The sequence below is a fragment of the Pan troglodytes genome, chromosome 5, assembly GCF_028858775.2.
Source record: "Pan troglodytes isolate AG18354 chromosome 5, NHGRI_mPanTro3-v2.0_pri, whole genome shotgun sequence".
Taxonomy (NCBI): Eukaryota; Metazoa; Chordata; class Mammalia; order Primates; family Hominidae; genus Pan; species Pan troglodytes.
In genome coordinates, this window is record NC_072403.2 from 179923707 (window position 1) to 179943641 (window position 19935).

At 38.0% G+C, this 19935-nt stretch overlaps 1 protein-coding gene across 37 annotated transcripts in view; it reads left to right on the top strand.

The window, feature by feature from the left end:
- Positions 1–19935, top strand: part of AFDN (afadin, adherens junction formation factor) — a 145978-nt gene that overhangs the window by 51289 nt on the left and 74754 nt on the right. For 29 of the 37 annotated variants that reach the window (XM_016956634.4, XM_016956646.4, XM_063813683.1 and 26 more), the window contains exons 6-9: positions 3769–3926; positions 12661–12772; positions 14311–14478; positions 17308–17352. In XM_016956634.4, coding sequence (XP_016812123.3) covers positions 3769–3926; positions 12661–12772; positions 14311–14478; positions 17308–17352 — 483 coding nt within the window. The remainder of the gene's footprint in view (positions 1–3768; positions 3927–12660; positions 12773–14310; positions 14479–17307; positions 17353–19935) is intronic. The other 8 variants (XM_016956644.3, XM_054686512.1, XM_063813687.1 and 5 more) reach the window with 1 other exon arrangement.

A 19935-nucleotide genomic window follows, 5' to 3' on the forward strand; every position in this document is an offset into this window, starting at 1 on the left:
GAATTTCTGAATGTATTCTGTGGTTCCCTTAAAGAATACTCAGGTATGGGCTAGAGGTAGTGAGTCATGGTAAACATAGCTAGCTTAGAGTATCAATTTTTATATCTAACTTTAAAAAATATTTGTTAGAATGAAATATGTTTTAATGTGGTTAGAATGTAACATTTGCATGTTTTTTTTACGATAAAATAGGAAGTTTTTGTATGTCAGTTAGCTTATGTCCCCAGATTCCCCCATGTATTTTGCACTGCTGTTGGGGGTATTTTGATGGAAAAATTTGATATGCTTTGTTAATAAGCTGTTGAAGAGTTTTAAGCTAGGGGTTTAGAAGGCTTTCATTGTAGCCTAAGCTTTATATCTGGAGAGATGACTGTGGAAGCAGAGTGGAAGATGGATTTGAGGGAATTCTGATTAGGAGCAGGCATGCCCATTAAAAGTATTGCTTTGGCCATATAAGGAATAAGGGGCCTCTGAGCTCTGTCATTGACAGTGGGACTGTAAAGAGAGAAGGGTCTGAAGAAATATTTAAGAGGTAGAATTATCAGGAACTGGCAATAGACTGGATTTTACTGAGGAGGGGAGGCATTTAGGATGGCCCCTCTGCTTTTTATTGGAAAGATGTTGATGGACTGTAGAATGAAAGAATGTTTGGGGGTGGAAGGTAGGTTTTGTTTATGTTTGTCACATAAAGTGCTGGTAGGATATGGGATATATTTTAGGCTAGTGTTCCAGTGGCACATGGCGATTAGGGTTTGGGAGTGATCAGTGTTAGGAGACAGTGTATAGGTGATTCAGAAACTTAAGGGAAAGCCATTGATTGTTAAGAGGAGTCATCAAAGCAAACAGGAAAAACCGCAAAGAATTAGGAGGAGAAATAGCAGAACATCAAAGTACAGCTTGTCTGTTAAAGGGGTGATTGGGGGTAGAAGGAGCATTTTTCTATATGTAGACTCTGAGGAAACTCTTAACTAAATATTGATAACAAAAAATGGCCCTTTATGGTTAATACTAAGGAAGCCAAAAGTATTAATGAAGTCCAAGGTTTTTATTTGTTAGTTTTAACAAATGACTTCCTCTGAAAAAATATATCCTTACAGCCTACTGCAGCTATCAGCTTAGCTATCAGGTTAATTCTTTAGTGTGGGCTGGAGACAAGGGCACCTGTGAACACCACTTCTCTGAGAGTGACAGCTGTGTCTGTTATTTTTTTCTCTTTTACCCCAAGGATTAGTTTCTCAAGTTCTGATGACAGAACCTGCATGTCCTCCTTAATTTGTTTTTGTTAAACTCACCGCACAGCTGATCAGGCATCATAATTCATAACAAGCTTTGCCCCTGAACTTTGTGTTTTTGACACTCAGTTATATTTGCTTCATGATGGCTTCAAAATGTAATTGACCCCAAAATGCCCTATATATCTCAGTTAATTCATTTGTGGTACAAATACTCTACTACCATTTATTGTTATGGGGTTTTTTTTTTTTTTCACTGATAAATTAACAGAATTGTAAGAGAAGTTTTAGTTGATTCTTCCTCTTGGGTTTTTTAGCACGCAGTCTTGTGAGTAGCGGGGCACTGTGAAGTGCAGAAGAACATGGACCTGGGGTCAGGGTGCAGTTGGAACCACTGTGTACAAACCAAGAGCCACAGTTTCTTCATCTTCAAAACGGGGCACTAACCAAAATCATATAGATGTTACTGCAGTCTACCCAATTGTTTGCTCATCCTATTGTACGTCTTTTTTTTTGTGAATTACTTGAGGCCTGTATTTGGATGTGGAGTGTAATTAAATAAGGAGTGTGCCTTCTGGTGTCATGGAAAACACAGTTTAAATGGACTCCACTCCTGTTGCTAATGTCCCTATCTTCATCCAAAAGCCAGGATCTTCTTTGGAAAGCACAAGTGACATTTTGTCCACCTCCTTAGACATATGCACGCAGACACAGTCATACATGTGCACTCTTGCATGCACGCACGCACCCACACCCTCTCTCTCTCTCTCTCTCTCTCTCTCTCTCTCTCTCTCTCTCTCATACACATAGAACTTAAACCCTTCCAGTGGCTTTCACTTTAACTAGAATAATTCAAACTCATGATGTGATCGTGGTCTGGGAAGTCCTGTATGATCTGGTCTCAGCTGGTTCCTGACCTCATCTGCCCCTTTTCCCCTCGCTCTATCCGTACTGGCCAGTGAACCCAACCAGACTTACCCAGCCCTGGGCCTTAGCAGTTGCTGGTCCCCTGCTGAGACAAAGCCCTTCCTTTAGATTTTCACATGGCCACTTCTGTCTGGTTGTTCAGGTCTGAGTTCAAATGTTTATTCTTCAGAGAGTTCTTGGCCAGTCACCCAAGCTTAGGATGCTCTCGGTCATGTTCTTTCTCACAACCTTATATTTTTCACAATGTGTGTCACTATTTTAAAGGTATTTATTTGTTTTCTTGTTAGTCTTCTTCCTCTGCATCCTACTTCCCAACCACAGGATGTAAGCTGTTGAGGCAGGAATATCATCTGACCTGCTTATTGCTGTTCCTCTGCATTGGAACAGGAGAGCCCCTGGGCAGTGTGAGTGGGCACATGGTAAAGATGTGCTGCAACCTGTGATTCCCCTGGTCTGGCTTAGCAGGTCCATATTCTAATACTACTGTGGACTAGTTGGTTTCTTAAAAGACCAACATGATTTTACTGTGAGCTAAGTTATCAAAATGCAATTCATGCCAGACTTGTTGAAAAAGAGAGTATGAGAAATATTCCGTAACTGAAATAACTGCATTAGAATTAAAAAGTAATAGAATCATGGAAATTAAGAATTTGCTTCAAGAAACCCACAGATTTTCTAATCTAGCTCTCTTAAATTACAGGTGAGAAAATTGAGAGTTAGAGAAGCCAGAGTGCATACCTAGGGTCACAGTGTCATAATGGGACTGTGGAACCTATCTTAATTTCTTCCCTCAGTATCCTTCCATCTGGACTTCAGATTTCAGGTTATATTAATCTTGGACCATAGGTAGAAAGCAGGTTATGACACCTAAAGTGACAATATTATGACATACACATGTAGATTTCCATTAAAAAGAAACAAAAGAAAATGTCAGGATATCCAAATTGCTCTGCTGTAGTTGGTTTTCTTTTTTTCCCCTAAATAAGTTCACAGCTATAAAGGACATTGTAGTTTGTAGTGCCTGGAAGTAAAAATAGAACTCTGCTCTGTTGGCAAATCTCTTATGAAAAATCTTTGGCCTTGAGCACCTGAGATCTCCTGGTTCCTACTTCACTTTTTAAAAATGGATTTATTTAGTGGGTTAATATTTAACTTTATCTGGGTTTTTAGTTTTTTTCAGATTGATGATCAGGAAGTAGGAAAATGGGAGAAATAGGTATATAATAATATATAGGTAAGGAAATCGCAAAGCAATTGAATAAAGAGCAGCACCATAGAGAAATTCTGGAGTTCCTTTCTTTTCTTTCCTCACTATAGATACGGAAATCAGTTCATTGTTTTTAAAAACTCCTTTAGCTTGAAGAGAGAAGATGAAAATGATCTTTGTCATGCTGGATTGTTCATGGTTTCTAAGTGTCACTAGATCAACTAGTTACTGCTATTATATGTTATCTAACAGGAAATGAAACAATAGTTATTAGGCAGATTGTCTTTGCACTCATTTTAGCTAGAATGCAGGTACCTTTTTCTCAAGTGACTGTAAATGTTAGCTATCTCTGTTATTGGCATAAAGTAAGTTGTACTCAAAGATGTCAAAATGTTTTTTCAGGTGGAACATTGAGAATTTATGCAGATAGTTTAAAACCAAATATTCCCTACAAGACAATCCTGCTGTCTACTACAGATCCTGCAGACTTTGCTGTGGCTGAAGCTTTAGAGAAGTATGGTCTGGAAAAAGAAAACCCTAAGGATTACTGCATCGCCCGGGTAAGGAACTTTATCAAATCAGTAGTTCTTTCTACTTCACATTTAAATGGTAGATTTTCTTTAAATCAAATTAAACCTAGATTTTCAGCCTACCATATCATTTAGAATCTGATAATTTACAAATCATGTGCTAAATATATATTTTTAAAAAGCAGTCTCCCTTCCATTACAAAAGTAATACATATTTCTATTATAAAATAAGAAAAATATTAAGAGGCAAATTAAAGAAAATGAAAATTACCCCAAAATCAATTGACCACATATACTTGTGGTTCTTATTCTGGTCTCTTTTCTGTTCCATTGATACATATGTCTATCTTTTTACCAATACCAAGCTGCCTTAATTACTGTAGATTTATAAGTCTAAAATTATGTAAAGTATGTGCCAATTTTGTTCATGATTTTTAAAAATTGCTTTGTTTATTCTAGGTTGTTTATGTTTCTCTATAAATTTTAGGATCAGTTTGTCAGTGTCTACCCAAAACCTTCTGAGATTGTGATTGGGTTTGCATTGCCTCTGTAGATCAACTTTGAGAGACTTCTCATCCTAACAATATTTTGTCTTCCAATTTGTGAGCAGAGTGTATCTCTTTATTTACTTAGTGCTTTAAATTCTCTCAGCAGTGTTTCATAGTATTCAGTGTAGAGGTCTTGTGCCTCTCTGGTTAGCTACAGGTAGAATTAAATAAAAGGGTGTGTTGTTTGAGTTTTATAACTTTTATGTTTTTGCTGAGAAGCTAAGAAGTTGAGTTGGAAAAACTAGTGATTTGAAGCTTATGAATACAGCCCAACTTTAGCTGACAGTAGATGGGAAATCATGTTTTTCTCACATTAAAATGACAATAAAGGAATAAAAATTTGTTTAAATGCACAAGAACAAAGAGAATGAAAGATGAGATGACCAGAGATTAGTCTGTGGAATTTTGCAGATGTAAATGAGAGGTCTCTGACTTGCCAGACCAGAGAAATCTTGCTGGGAGGACATCAAGACAAAGCAGGCAAGTGTATCCCAGCCCCAGGAAGACTCAGGAATTAGAGGCTTTGGAACTTTCTAAGGCAGTGTTGAAAGTTGGGCTGAAAAGAAGAAATTGGGCTGAAAGTTTCTGTAAGAAGTGGCAGACTCCACCGGATTCACTTCCCTACCCTAACTGCTGAAGGCTAGAGTAAAACTGATGGGAGGTGGGTGGGTATTGAATGGAGTCCTTGGATTTGGAGGTAACAGGAGTAGCACAAGGTGACAAGGGTCTTCACTGAAAACAGGAGGATGAAGTGAAAGACTGTACCCAGAATACTGATGGCTAGAAGATTTATGGATCCCTCTCAGAAGGCACTTGTTGAAAGAAAGATCTGTATAAAAATGGACCTTTGAAAATTCTGGTCTAATAACATCACTCTGAGACTTAGCAACAGTAACCCTTGCCCACATATATAGCCTTTACATTCAGCTTTCATGGGACTTGCTGTCAAATGTTGATAGCCAAGGTTCAACAGACATTTGAAAAAAGTACCTTTAAAACGGGGACAGATAACAGAAACATTAAGAAAACTGGAGCTGAAAGGGAGAAACTGGAGAGAACAGATGGAAGTTTGACAACACTAAGACTTACAGAGATAAAGAAAATAGTGCATCCATGAAATAAGACTAGAATGCTGGAAAAAGAAACAGACGGAGAAAGGACTCTTAGAAATAAAAAATATATAAAGTAAATAAGTGATAGAGGGGGGAAAATGTTAATAAGATAGGTAGAAAATAAGGAAATCTACCTAAATACAGATCAAACAGAAAAAGAAGTAAAACAGACAAGATATTTAGATTATTAGTGTAGAATATTTAACATATACTAAAGGGGGATCAAAAGGAAGCCGGGCGTGGTGGCTCACTCCTGTAATCCCAGCACTTTGAGGTCAGGGGTTTGAGACAAGGCTGGTCAATATTGCGAAACCTTGTCTCTACTAAAACTACAAAAAAAAAAAAAAAAAAAATGAGCTGGGCATGGTGGCACACACCTGTAATCCCAGCTACTTGGGAGGTTGAGGCAGGACAATTACTTGAACCCGGGAGGTTGCAGTGAGCCTTGATCTCACCATTGCATTCCAGCCTGGGCGACGGAGCGAGACTCTGTCTCAAAAACAAACAAACAAAAAAGAAAACCAAAGGAAATGGAGAGACGGAAGTTATCAAGGAAATACTGCTAGAATCTCTCAGGACTGAAGAAGTTTAGTTTCTAGGTTGAAAAGGCCCACTGAATAATGGTATAATTGCTTTGACAAAGACCCAAACCAAAGCTTATTATTTTGAAACTGCAGAAAACTAGTATTAAAAAGAATGATTCAAAAGAAAAAGATTCAAGTTGCATATAAAGGTTTGGGGAGTAAGGCTGGTGCTAGTCTTCTCAACAGTAACTATGGTATCTGGCATGCCGTGTACTTTCAAATGCAGAGTGAAATGATTCCCCATCCAGACTGTCAGCCAGGTGTTACGTGGATGGAATAAAGACATTTCAAAACATACAAGGCAAAAATTTACCTCCCATGTGCCCTATCTCAAAAAGTGCTGGAGGACATTGTCCAGCAGAATGATGGAGTAGGCCAAGAAAGAGAGAGAGGGAGAATTCAAGAATAGAATCTATCAAGAGAAGGGAATTCCAAGGATGATGGGGAAGGAAAGTCCAGAAGATTCCTCTGCAGTAGTGCTGAACGGCACGCACTTGAGATTGGAGATAATGTCCAAGACTGAAGGTAAATAGCAATAAGGACACATTGTTTAGAAATATGGTGGTAAATACTAGTTGTGACATCTAAAATAAACAAATAGCCAGTAAATTCCTGAGGATATTTCTATGAGCATTTATTTTTGCAGTATTCTGTGCATAGCAATAAAAAAGCAGACAACAAGCCCAGCACTAAGGAATGCTTCTACCACTCAGTGACGTGTTGCTCTGCAACGTCAGTTAAATCTCTACCAGTTGACCTGGAGGTATATACAGGCACACCTCAGAGATGTTGCAGGTTCGATGCCAGAGACCGTCACGGTAAATCTGGCATCGCAGTATAGTGAATCACAGGAGTGTTTTGGTTTCCCAAGACGCATAAAAGTTATGCTTTTAGTATACTGTAGTCTATTTAAGTGTGCAGTAGCATTGTGTTTAAGAAAAAATGGACCTACCTTAATATAAAAATACTTTATTACTTAAAAAATGCTAACAGTCATCTGAGCCTTCAGCAATTTAGAATCTTTTTGCTGGTGCAGGGGCTTGCGTGGATGTTGATGGCCACTGACTGACCAGGGTGGTGGTTGCTGAAGGTTAGTTAGGTTGGCTGTGGCAACTCCCTAAAATACAACAAATGAAGTTTGCTGCATTGATTGACTCTTCCTTTCACAAAACATTTCTCTGTAGCATATGATACTGTTAGATAACATTTTATGTACAGTAAAATGTCTTTCGGAATTGAAGTCAGTCCTCCCAACCCCTGCCACTGCTTTATCAACTAAGTTTATATAATATTTGAAATCCTTTGTTTTCATTTCAACAGTGTTCACAGCATCTTCACCAGGAGTTGATTCCATAAGAAACTACTTTCTTTGCTTATTCACAAGAGGCAACTCCTTGTTTGTTCAACTTTTATCATGAGATTGCAGCATTTCAGTCACATCTTCAGACCCCATTTATAATTAGTTCTCTTCCTGTTTTCGCCTCATCTTCATGTACTTCCTTCACTAAAGTCTTGCACAGCTCCAAATCATCCATAGGGTTTGAATCAGTTTCTTCCAAACTCCTTTCACTATTGATATTTTTCCTTATCCCGTGAATCATGAATATTCTAATGGCATCTAGAATGGTGAATACTTTCCAGGTTTTCACCCCAGATTTATCAGAGAATCACTATCTATGGCAGCTATAGCCTCATTAAATGTGTTTCTTAAATAATAAGACTTGAAAGTCAAAATCACTCCTTGTTCCATGGGCTGCAGAGTGAGTGTTGCTTTAGTAAGCATGAAAACAATGTTAATCTTGTACCTCTCCACCAGAGCCTGGGTGACTAGGTGCCTTGTCAGTGAGCAGTAATATTTTCAAAGGGATCTTATTTTTTTTTCTTCTTTCCTCTGAGCAGTAGGTCCCAACAGTGGGCTCAAAATAGTAAGCCATGCTGTAAATAGATGTGTTGACATCTAGGATTTGTTGTTCATTTATAGAGCACAGGCAGAGTTGATTTGTATAATTCTTAAAAGCTCCAGAATTTTCAGAAAGGTAAGTGAGCATTGGCCTCAACTTAAAGTCACCAGCTGCATTCGCCCCTAACAAAAGAATCAGCCTGTTCTTTGAAGCTTCGAAGCCAGGCTTTGCCTTCTCCTCTCTAGCTAGAGAGTCCTAGATGGCTGCTTTTTCCAATAGAAGGCTGTTTCATCTTCATTGAAAATCTGTTATTTAGTGTAGTGACCATCAGTGGTCTTAGCTAGATCTTCTGGAGAACTTGCTGCAGCTTCTCCATTAGCTGCTTCACCTTGCACTTTTATGGAGATGGCTTCATTTCTTAAACCTCACAAATCAACCTCTGCTAGCTTCAGACTTTTCTTCTGCATCCTTCTCACCTCTCTCAGCCTTCATAGAATTGAAGAGAGTTAGGGCCTTGCTCTAGAGTAGAATTGGCTGTAATATTGTGGCTGATTTGGTCATCTATCCAGACCATTCAGACTTTCTCCATATGAGCAATAAGGCTGTTTCTCTTTCTCACCATTCATATGTTCATTGGAGTAGCACTTTTAATTTCCTTTAAGAAGTTTTCCTTTGCATTCATAACTTGACTGGCACCAAGAAGCCTAGCTTTCTGCCTGTCTGGGCTTTCGACATGCCTTTCTCACTATGTTTAATCAATTTTTAGCTTTTGATTGAAAGTGAGAGATGTGCAGCTCTTCCTTTCACTTAGAGGTCATTTTAGGGTATTAATTGGCCTAATTTCAATATTATGTCTCATAGAATAGGGAGGGCCAAGGAGAGGTAGAGAGATGGGGAGTGGAACATTCAGAACACACACATTTATCAGTTAAGCTTGCCATCTTATATGGGTGCAGTTCATGGCACCCCAAAACATTAGTAACATCAAAGATCACAGATCACCATGACAGATTTAATAATAATAATGAAAAAGTTTGAAGTATTGTGAGAATTAACACAATGTACACACAGACACGAAGTGAGCAATGCTGTTGGAAAAATGGCATCAGTAGGCGTGCTCAACGCAGGCTTGCCGCAAACCTTCAACTTACATTTGTTTTTTCTTAAAAGAGCAATATCCGTGAGGCACAATAAAGCAACAAGGTATGCCTGTACATTTACGAATACCCTGTCTTTGTAAAAGCAGTCATCATAAACAAAACCAGATAACACAATGCTGTGTATATGTTTACATGAGCAAAGAGAAAGTTAAATGCCTAGAAAAGATACTAGCTTACAAACTAAGTGAGGGAACGAGGGAGGAAAAGACTTTTAAAATGTGTTATATGATTAAGATCTGAATCTCATTATAAAATAAACGCATAAAGATAATTATTGAAAGTATGGTCACAAAAATATAGTAATCTCACAGTAGTTTTTTTTTTTTTCCCTTGTGCTTTTTCTGTATTTGAATTTTTTTTTTTTTACAGTGAACGTGTGTTATTCAGAATCAGAAAGAAATACAGCAAAGCTCATTTCATTGGGATGGGAGAAGAGAGATAAGCATGGGTATTTGGTAATTTGGTGCATCTTTTTATTTCTTTGGCCTTTAGTAGGAAGTAGTGAGAAATAGTATCAATAAAATTGAAGGAAAAAAGTCTTCTCAGAAGTGAAATTTTAAAATTTATACTTTAAATGAGAATTCATAGATAAACAGTGTCATGAACTAGAGTTCTGCCATACTCTGTGGGGCATTGATGGGGTAAGGGTGTAAGGTTGTTTAGTCAAGGTAATTGTACATTCTCTCTGAAGGAAAAATACCTGAGCTGGAGGACATTGTGGTGTGTTGCCCTGACAGTTACTTGAAGTACAAGAGAGCTCTGTTACAATCCTGGGCCTTAGAAGATAATCCCTTACCATTCACAAGAACTATGTAGCAAGTATGATTGTATATATAAGAGAGATAATTTACCCATAGAATAATTAAGTCCATGGATATGATGGGTTTTTTAAGTGGTCCGTATACTTACAATTGATTAGTAACTGCTGTACAAAGTTTTCTAAGTCAGAATACTATTAGTAAAACAGCAGTGTACATAGGGTCTGTACTACTGAACAGAGGCCTGATGCTTTCTGAGCTGTGTCCCTCAGCTGTTGTGGTGTGAACACTGAGGGCAGGAACTTGAAACCCTGTCTCTACTAAAAATACAAAAATTAACTGGGCATGGTGGTGGGCACCTGTAATCCCAGCTACTCGGGAGGCTGAGGTAGGAGAATCACTTGAACCCGGGAGGCGGAGGTTGCAGTGAGCTGAGATCGCACCACTGCACTCCAGCCTGGGTGACAGAGCGAGACTGTATCAAAAAAAAAAAAAAAAAAAAAAAAAAAAAGAATGCCTGGTGTTGCATCTGATACCTGGTGTTGCTCCAGTATTTGCCAAGGGAATGTTGATGTTGATAAGTGTATATAAGTCTATTTAATAATAAACTGTTCTATAAAATTGCATCTGATAAACTTTTTAACATCTTTTTCTTTTCAGTAATTTTTGGCTGATTTTTACTGATGAAAATGAGAAAGTGAAAGAGCACCTTAATCAGGGTTTTAAAGTTATAAAAGCCTATCTTGGGATTTTATTGACAGTCCCTTATGAAGTCATTTGATAATTTCCATTGAGTGTTTCTTCTAGTTTTGGTTTTCTGTTCTGTTATTTCCTAACCAGTTTTCTTTTGCAAGATTAGGCAATACAAATCAGGAGGTAATTATTGTTTTACCTTGAAATTCTTTATCTTCTCAGCTTGCCTTTTTTTTTTTTTTTTTTTTTTCCTTTTGGAGATGAAGTCTCGCTCTGTCACCCAGGCTGGAGTGCAATGGCACGATCTCGGCTCACTGCAACTTCCGCCTCTTGGGTTCAAGCCATTCTCCTGCCTCAGCCTCCCGAATAGCTGGGACTACAGGCGCACGCTGCCATGTCCGGCTAATTTTTTGTATTTTTTAGTAGAGACAAGGTTTCACTATGTTGCCCAGGCTGGTGTCGAACTCCTGAGCTCAGGCAGTCCACCTGCCTTGGCCTCCCAAAGTGCTAGGATTACAGGCATGAGCCACTGTGCCTGGCCCAGGTTGCCATTTTATAAATTGTTGCTGTTTTCGTATTCTTTATTCATTATTTTATCTATTTAATTATTTAATAAATTTTCTCCTTGTTAGATATTATCCTGGGATAAGAAGAAGCTGCCCTTAGAGCTTATAATAAAGGGAGACAGAAAGACTAAGAAATAGAAAACAGGGAGCTTTTCTATTAGAATGAAAATCATTGAATGCTTTCTAGAGAAGTTGTACTTAAGCTGAAGGATGAGTGGATGTTATTAGACATGAAAGTTGGGGCAGGAGGGATCATGGAAGCATAATATATGTCGCCGAGTGTGAGGATTCTGGTTCCATGTGACTTGGCTCTAAATGTTTGATAAAGATTGAGACTAAAGAGATGAGTGAAGGTCAGATCCTGAAGTAGTATGTGTTCTAAGCCAAGATACTGAATGTAATATGAAACACTATGAAGAAAGATTGGTTAATTTATGAAAAGGTGTGTTATAGTCTATTTGTCTTTTTAAGGTAATTGAAGCAGTGTAGAGAGAAATTACAGGGTTCTGTAGAAGAGTCTAACCCATTTGGTATGTGAGCATGAGGATACATTTGGGTGGTGAGGTCTATTAAGATAACATCATTACATTAATTACAGGTTGGAAGTAATGTTCACATGCCAGTGACTTGGCCTTCTTTTCTTATTCTCTCTAATCCTGTTTTGGTTCATGTTAGCAGTGTGTTAGAGTGAAGATGGAGCACTAGCCCAAAGTCTAGAAGAATATTGGACAACCATCATCTCCCACTCTCCTCCATATTACAGTGTTTTGGGGGCTTTCTTAGATTATTAAAAAAATTGTTTGGCTCTAGTAAAAATGTAATAAAAAAGTAATACAGCATTATGAATTTTTAGGAGTTCAGTGAATACAGTATATTGAAACAGGTGGTTAGAAGCATTTGTTGAATGAATGACTTGCCCTGTAATATATTTAAATGGTCTGATTAAAATTTAATCATAAAGAGATTATTTCAAGAAAACGAAAACTATTCTGGCTTGTTGTATGGTGGTTATCCTAAGATATCTCATATTGTATGAGCCCACTTTATAAAAACAATTGTTTGAATGTGAAAAGGTGGGTTAAGGACTAGAGAGATTGAAATTTGCAATAGTGAAGAAATTACGCAGAAGTTAACCATTACGTACTGCCGTACTGCCTTTCCATATAAAAAGTTGTAAAAAAAAAAAAAAAAAAAAATTTAGTCTACCTCTTTTTAGGGACCAGGTGATTAAAAGCAGCCAAATCAGCTGGCTTAGCTTTTTATTATAGACTGTTACCTTTCACTTTCATTGATGATTATTTTGATGATGAGTGAGAATTGTTTCTAGTGCTTAATTCTATGGTGACATTTTATTCATTCAAAAGCAATAAATGTGTTCTTTTAAGTACTTGTTAACTTAGTTACTTTGGCACATTCATAGTTAATTATTTTTGTTTTTTTAGGTTATGCTTCCTCCTGGAGCCCAGCATTCTGATGAAAAGGGTGCTAAAGAAATTATTCTTGATGATGATGAGTGTCCTTTACAAATCTTCAGGGAATGGCCAAGTGACAAAGGTAGTAACCTTATTAAAGGATTACTTACACCAGATTCCTACGTGATATACCAGGTGTTCACCTTATCACATGATGTAGGAGATGTGTACGTAAATGTTTTTGGATGGCCTTGTTGTTGTTGTTGTTGTTGAGACAGTCTCACTCTTGTGGCCCAGGCTGGAGTGCAGTGGCGCAATCTTGGCTCACTGCAAGCTCCACCTCCCGGTTTCAAGCGATTCTCCTGCCTCAGCCTCCCGAATAGCTGGGATTACAGGCTCCCGCCCCCATGCCCGGCTAATTTTGTATTTTTAGTAGAGATGGGGTTTCTCCACGTGGATGGCTTTTTGCTGTAGAGCTTTCTGCCTCCTTCATTAACTTGCTTGATGATTCCTGAGTGTTGCCATTGTCCCTAAGACCACACTCAGCTTATCTGAGTCTCATGTGTTAGACACTGAACAAATGGTGATACTGCAGGTAAATCACACATCTCATTAAGAAACCAGAATATTAGCACTACAGCAAGAAGCGAAAGATCACTGGTATCTACCAGTAGTAGAAAACACATTTCATGCTGACTAGATTAACTGTGTGATGTTTGGACAAATTTGTTATGATAGAGAAAATGACTTCTGTAACCCTATAGATTGTCCAGTGATTTAGTCATTTCAAATAATGAATTCACACTTTGCACTACTGAAACAATTTTCCCTTATTATTTCAAAGCAGTCTTGTTTAAAGCTGTGTTTTTAAGAAAATACGGTTTTCTTTCAAATTCACATCATAAGTTAACTGTTAACTCCATAGAGGGCCTTGCATTAATAACGACATAAAAATGTATTGCCATTTAATCGTGTCAATATGGAATGTAGATTGGTAGTTTTAAAACACTGAAAAAATCTTTCTCAGCAAGCAAATTTCTATCCTCCTTAAAACACTTGTTTAGTACTTTTTAAAAACAGTGTAAAGTTAAAAATTTATTAAAGGCAAATTGCCTAAATTCTTTAAGTTGAATTTAATAAAAATCAGGTCAACTAAAAATATACATATATATTTTGTTAGTAATAGAATTGTTGTTTTATTTCAATAGGCTTTTGCGGGAACAGGCGGTATTTGGTTACATGAATAAATTTTTTCGTGGTGATTTCTGAGATTTTGGTGTACTTATCACCCTAAAAGTACATTTTTATATGTGTATTTGTGTGTGAATGTGGTTTTTTATATGTATGAATGTATTTACTGATCATAGAGTTGTTTACTAATGTAAGCATTTATTCTTAACCTGGTGTGTTTTTTTCAAGCTTATGATGTCTTTCGGTAGCTGTTAATTTAGAGTAGTCTTTGGAAATTGCTTGCTAGAGCTTTTCAAACACACCAAGAGGCTAATATTTCCTCTGTTGAGTAAAAGTATGAATTGGGTAAGCTGTACACAGTGATTCCTTGGCAGATGTTCCTAAATTACATGCATCTTTTTGAGAAAGTTTTGCACAGTTGACTGCCAGTCAGCGGGCCATCCTGACCAACCTGAGTCTGCCTGATGATTTCCCATGCTGCTGTTCTAGGGATTTTAGTCTTTCAATTGAAGAGGAGGCCACCAGACCACATCCCAAAGAAAACCAAGAAACACTTGGAAGGCAAGACACCCAAGGGAAAGGAGAGAGCTGACGGGTCTGGCTATGGCTCCACCCTTCCTCCGGAGAAGCTGCCCTATTTAGTAGAGTTAAGCCCAGGTGAGAAAACTGGTCACACCAGCACACATTATTAATGTGCATTTTTAGCTTCAAATCTTTGTACTTTCTAATGCATCTTCAAGTAGTCTCCTGTTGGCTGACTTAACATTTTTAGCCATTTATTTTTTTAAAAGTAACTCTCGTAACATTTATTTCTCTTAAATTATTAAAACTTAAGGTTGTAAAATACGTATATGTTTACATAAAAATGGTTCACATGGACAAAGATGAGTATTCAGAAACAAAATTTAGTGTATGGACAATTTTAAATTATTTTAATCCCTAAAATTTTTTTTTCCAAGATAACTTTAGTAAAATAGTTACTCTACCAACAATGACAAATTGGTATTTACCTAGGGCAGATTTCATAAAGGGGTGTGTGTGTGTGTGTGTGTGTGTGTGTGTGTGTGTGTGTGTGTGGCTGTTGTTTCTGATGCATGGACAGTGTCTAAAAAGAATATCTTTAAATTTTATATCTAAGAAACCCATCTTAGTAAGAGGAAGGCTATTTGATTTTAAAGTAACAGACTACATTTATTTTCACATGAGTCCTCTAAGTTTTTTTTGTAGAACTCTTAATACACTAAAGCTGTCGTTTCAGGTTAGCCATTGAGTAGAGAAATACGTGGGCATTCTTAAGGAAATGTTTTACACACACATTCCTAGGTAGAGTGTATATTTGCACATATGTATGCTGTGCATGGCTGTACATGACATTTATCATTCAGTTAACATTACTTCATTTCTTATTTCATTATTAAATGCTATTATGTGACCTGCATTATACAATACTGTGAAGATCAGAGTGGTGCACCCCCATCCCAAGCTGCATCGAAAGAAAGCCCGAGTAGTAATCACAGAGCAAATTAGCAGAAAATTGAACCAGTTATGTGTATGATATATGGCTCCATGAACGTGAATTACATTTTTTCTTCTTTGATTTTTGAGAGTTTATTTTTATTTGCAAGGTTTGTTTAGTTTCTTACAGCTAGGTTATTGCAATTAACTAATGATTACATACGATATTTGTTGTCCAGCAGTCTCATGGTACAGTAGGTTATATAAATACAGGAAGTGATGGTATCATTTTGATGCCACAGTTAGTGGCAGTGTGGCTTTAGGTAGTAGCTTTTATACCTAATTATGCTTCAGGACTTTAAAAAAATTAATTGATTAGCTATTTGTGAGGAATATATTGGTGTTGCTAACCTCAGTTCTCTGGGTGGAAAGTTTATTTGAAGTTTTATTATCTCACTGTAGCTTGGAAACACATCCCAGTATTGTTGTGTGTCTATAATGTGTGTGAGAGCATTGATGTTTGGTTGTCTGAGGTAATGAATGGCAACTATGAAGCAGCCATTAGTTTTTGAACTTAAAATTTTTTAGGCTCTTTTTTGGGTATTGGGTCTGCCCTTTAAAATTTTATATTAAATTCTAGAAACTAATGATTGTTTTCTCCAAATCCAAATTTTTGAGGATCTGAGAGTGTTGAGTTCTTAGAGAAATTGATAAATAGCAGCTGACAGAATAATTTTCAGATGAGTAATGGACAGTTTATTTTGGTAGATAGCAGGGACAGGATGAGAATTCATTCATTCACGCATGCATTTGATAAATATTGACTGAATACTTGTTGTGTGTCATACCGTGTTCTGGGCCTTGGAGGTAGAGCACCAAAACAGATTAAACCCCTTCACCTTGGGGATTTCTCTTCTAGTGAGAATTGTTATTTCGACTGCTTCTTTCATACTTGTAGTCTCTCAGGTAATCAAATATATAGAATTTTTTTTTGTAGGTGTGGAGTAGATCACAGTTCTGTACTACTTTTCACCAAATATTGGCAACAGCATTTGTTACATGGTTATTAATACACTGCATTCCTCATGGCACTCTGCTGCCTTCAGTCAGCATTCACTGACCCTTCTACTTTAGGCAAAACAATGGATACAAAAGGATTAAGTTCCTTCCTGCCTTCAGGTAATTCACACAGTGGGAGGGAATCACAGTGCCATGTGACAAGTGACTCTGCCTCTAGTCCCGACTTCTCCTGAGCCCTGTGCCTGTGGGATAGCTTAACTTGTTCCACAAATGTCTGAAGTTCAGGTCTGGTGCCACTATTTTAAGGGTGACCTAAGGGTTGGTGGCAGGCCTGAATGCAAGGCCAGGGTCTTCCCTGCACCAAAGCCGTGTTCTTTCACTAAGTCATGATGTCGTTTTAGGTTTTCATTATTATGCATTGCTCACAGTCAGCATGCTGAATGAAATTGATCTATTTTCCATTTATGAGAAAATAATATTCATACATAATGATTTGTTATGAATGGATAAGTACTGTATTTCCCCTGGGCACATTGTCAGCCAAGCATTATATCCTCAATGCTGAGGTTCTGCTGGGTGTGGTTAAGAGTTTTTTGAGATGTGGTCATGAGCTCAGCATTGTCTTTTGGAGAAATGGGGAGAAATACATTATTTCGTTCTTTGCTTTGGATTTGAATGTGTTCTTTAAACAGAAGCAATCAGCCCAGTGGGGTGGTAGCCCTCTGTATGATTAACTCACTGTTGCTGTCCTGCTGCTTGGTGACTCACCTGTTGTCCTGTGGTTTCCCTTAACAGTCTGCATTGGTTTCTAAAACACTGACTGGGGCACTAGTATAGTCTTGTCCTCACAAAAGCTGATGGGTGAAGTGTACCTTTTCTTCTTTGAAACGTGTCTCACTGAAGTTCACCCTCTGCGTCTCTTCTCCTCCTTCCCTATTACGCGTGTTCTGCATGGTCTCTCTCCTGCTGATGCTGCCTTCACCTGGGTCCTGGCATGTGTCTTAACCCCAGGGAGAAGGAATCACTTTGCCTACTACAACTATCACACTTACGAAGGTAATGCTATGCTTACTACTACTTTTATAACTAAAGCACTAATAGAACCTCATGGGCAGAATAGTGTTGAATGACCAAATATCTTATGTATCAGTTTTTTAGTTGATATAAATAACCTATTTTGAGAAATTTAATGTACTGTCATTTTATTTGTACCTAGTAAGTTTCCATATCTAGAACTCATTTCATTTACTGGAAGCTTGTTTTGTGTCTTTATTTTCCCAGGTTCACCCTGGGAAGGAACTGAAGGCAAAAGCAGCAATGGCTGTGGAGGGATGCTGGGGAGTAAAGACAGAGTGCTGTTTCAAAGCACTCGTTGGGCGGTGCTCAGCCAGTCTGCCTCCCTTCATCTGTAGAATAGGAAAAACTTTCTGGTAGCAGTGCTGTTACTGTCTGTTGTGGGGTTACTTAGATTTGTCTCTGCTCTTCAAGGTGCTCCAGATTTATTGTCATTATCTATGGAGAAGAAAGAGACTCAGGCACTTTGGGCAGAAATTGACTATTTGTAGAATACTTGTTGAGGAAGGGGAGAAAATTTGGGATTTTTGTTTTTGGCAACAGTTTTATATGTTACTCCCTGTGAGATAACTGTCCTTCTAATTTGGAGAGGGAATGGACTACTGCACTCTCCCTTTCCTCCCCAGCTCAAACCAAACATCCCTTTATCCACTGAATCCTGTGGCCACCATTTAGGTTCTTCAAAATCTGTAACAGCTTTAACTATGGTTTCCTATTATTACTGTGAAGTAATAAGAGAGCCTGGGAAGGATGTTTATCTCTCTATCTGTTGACAAATTTCTATTACCATGGTGAGGTGAGGAGAAGGGAGAGACTGAGAAAGCAGCTTCTGTCTCTCCCTTTCTCTATTTTGAAATCTGTTGATGTAGAAAGGTGTGTGATAGCTCTTTATTGTCTCACAAGAGACCTTTCAGAAGCATTCAGAATTCGGAAGTATATGAATGTGAATTTTTCTTTCATCTCTAAACACATTTTTCATGTTCTGTTTTTAACTTTGCGTTGAAATGTTCTTGTTTCACACATGATTACTTATTTACTGCTTTTGCTTTCTTTATAATTTATTTGTGTCATTTCTCTGTGACTATATTGCATTCAGTTTTCTTTATTTTTATATAAGTATTCACTGCTGACACATCAAGTCCTTATTGATTGCTAACTATGGACCGTATGTGGAGTGATCAGTGCCAGGGTAAAAATGTTTTTTTTTTTAAACCTAGCCACCAGGGAGCTCAGAGATGAGGGAGATAAGTAGATGGAAATGATCATACGATACGGTTAGTGGCACAATTAATGCAACAGATGGGGTGCTCTGGGAGTAGATAAGGGGGACACATTTCTTAACTAGGGGGGTTCATTAGAACTGCCTTTGGTGGTTAAAACACACAAAATAGTAAACATTACTGGAGGATTTGGACTCAGCAGGTCTAGAAGGAGCTACCTATGTCCAGGAAAAGCCCCAGATGATTTTGATGTCTTGTTCAGATCAGGACTTCAGAGCAGTTAGAGTTGAAAATAAATGTTTCAACACGATGTGAAGCAGCACAGATGATGAACAGTTTCTTAATGGGTGTTAGGCATTAGTGTCTCTCAGGTAATTCAGTCTCATCTTACCTTTACTCGATGTCATAGATTTCTGAAGTATTTCAGAAATAGAAAATTTTGTCATTAGAATGTAACTTTGTGTACCCTAAAATTAACATCAGTTCTAACAGGACTTGCATTTTTATGGTGTCTTTTGTCTGTGAGAGTTTAGCGGTACCAGTGCTGAGAGATTTTAGCAGTCTCAAAGTCTGTGCACGCTCATACTCCAAACTGTTTAACGTGTGAAACTCTCAAAGCTTACATTCCTAATCGCAGTGACTAGAGATTTTAACAGGTAATGGAATCAGCAGGTTTGAAAGTTATAAGGCACTCATAAAGCAGATCATGGAGACTCTTACTGGTTTGGCCTTTTCCTAAGCTTTGGTGGGTGGTGTGCTTGCCACACTAGACTGACTGCCATGGCTGTGGTGCAGGTGCTAAGCTCTGCAGTTACATCATCATTCATGGGTTCTAGAAGGCACATTTTCTCATATGTCAACTCTGAAATCAGAATACCTCATTTTTAGTTAAGGTAATGAAGTGACATTGTCCTCATCTGGGATACAGTAGGTGAAGAGTGAGAAAACATGTCTAGGTGTATTGGGACTAGAGGGCTTCGGCAGAGCAGCTTCCTCCTCCTCCTCACCCCTTCCCTGTCATGGAAACACATGCTCATATAAATTAAACATTCCAACAGTTCATAAAGGTATCAAATGACAAAAAAAAAAAAAAGCCAAAAAACCCAGTCTTCCTTTTACTCCGGTTCTACTCCAGGGAGCTAACCACTTTTAACAGTAATTCTTGATCAGTAATGGACAGCAGAATTACTTGGGGTGATTTTTCAGAGGACACATGCTTAGGCCTCATCCCCAAGGATTTTCATCCAGGAGGTCTGGGGAGAGCTATGAGAACTGCACATTTAAAAACCTCCGTCAGTGATTTAGCTGTGCCCTCAACCTGTATTGTGTTGTGTGCCATAAGGGC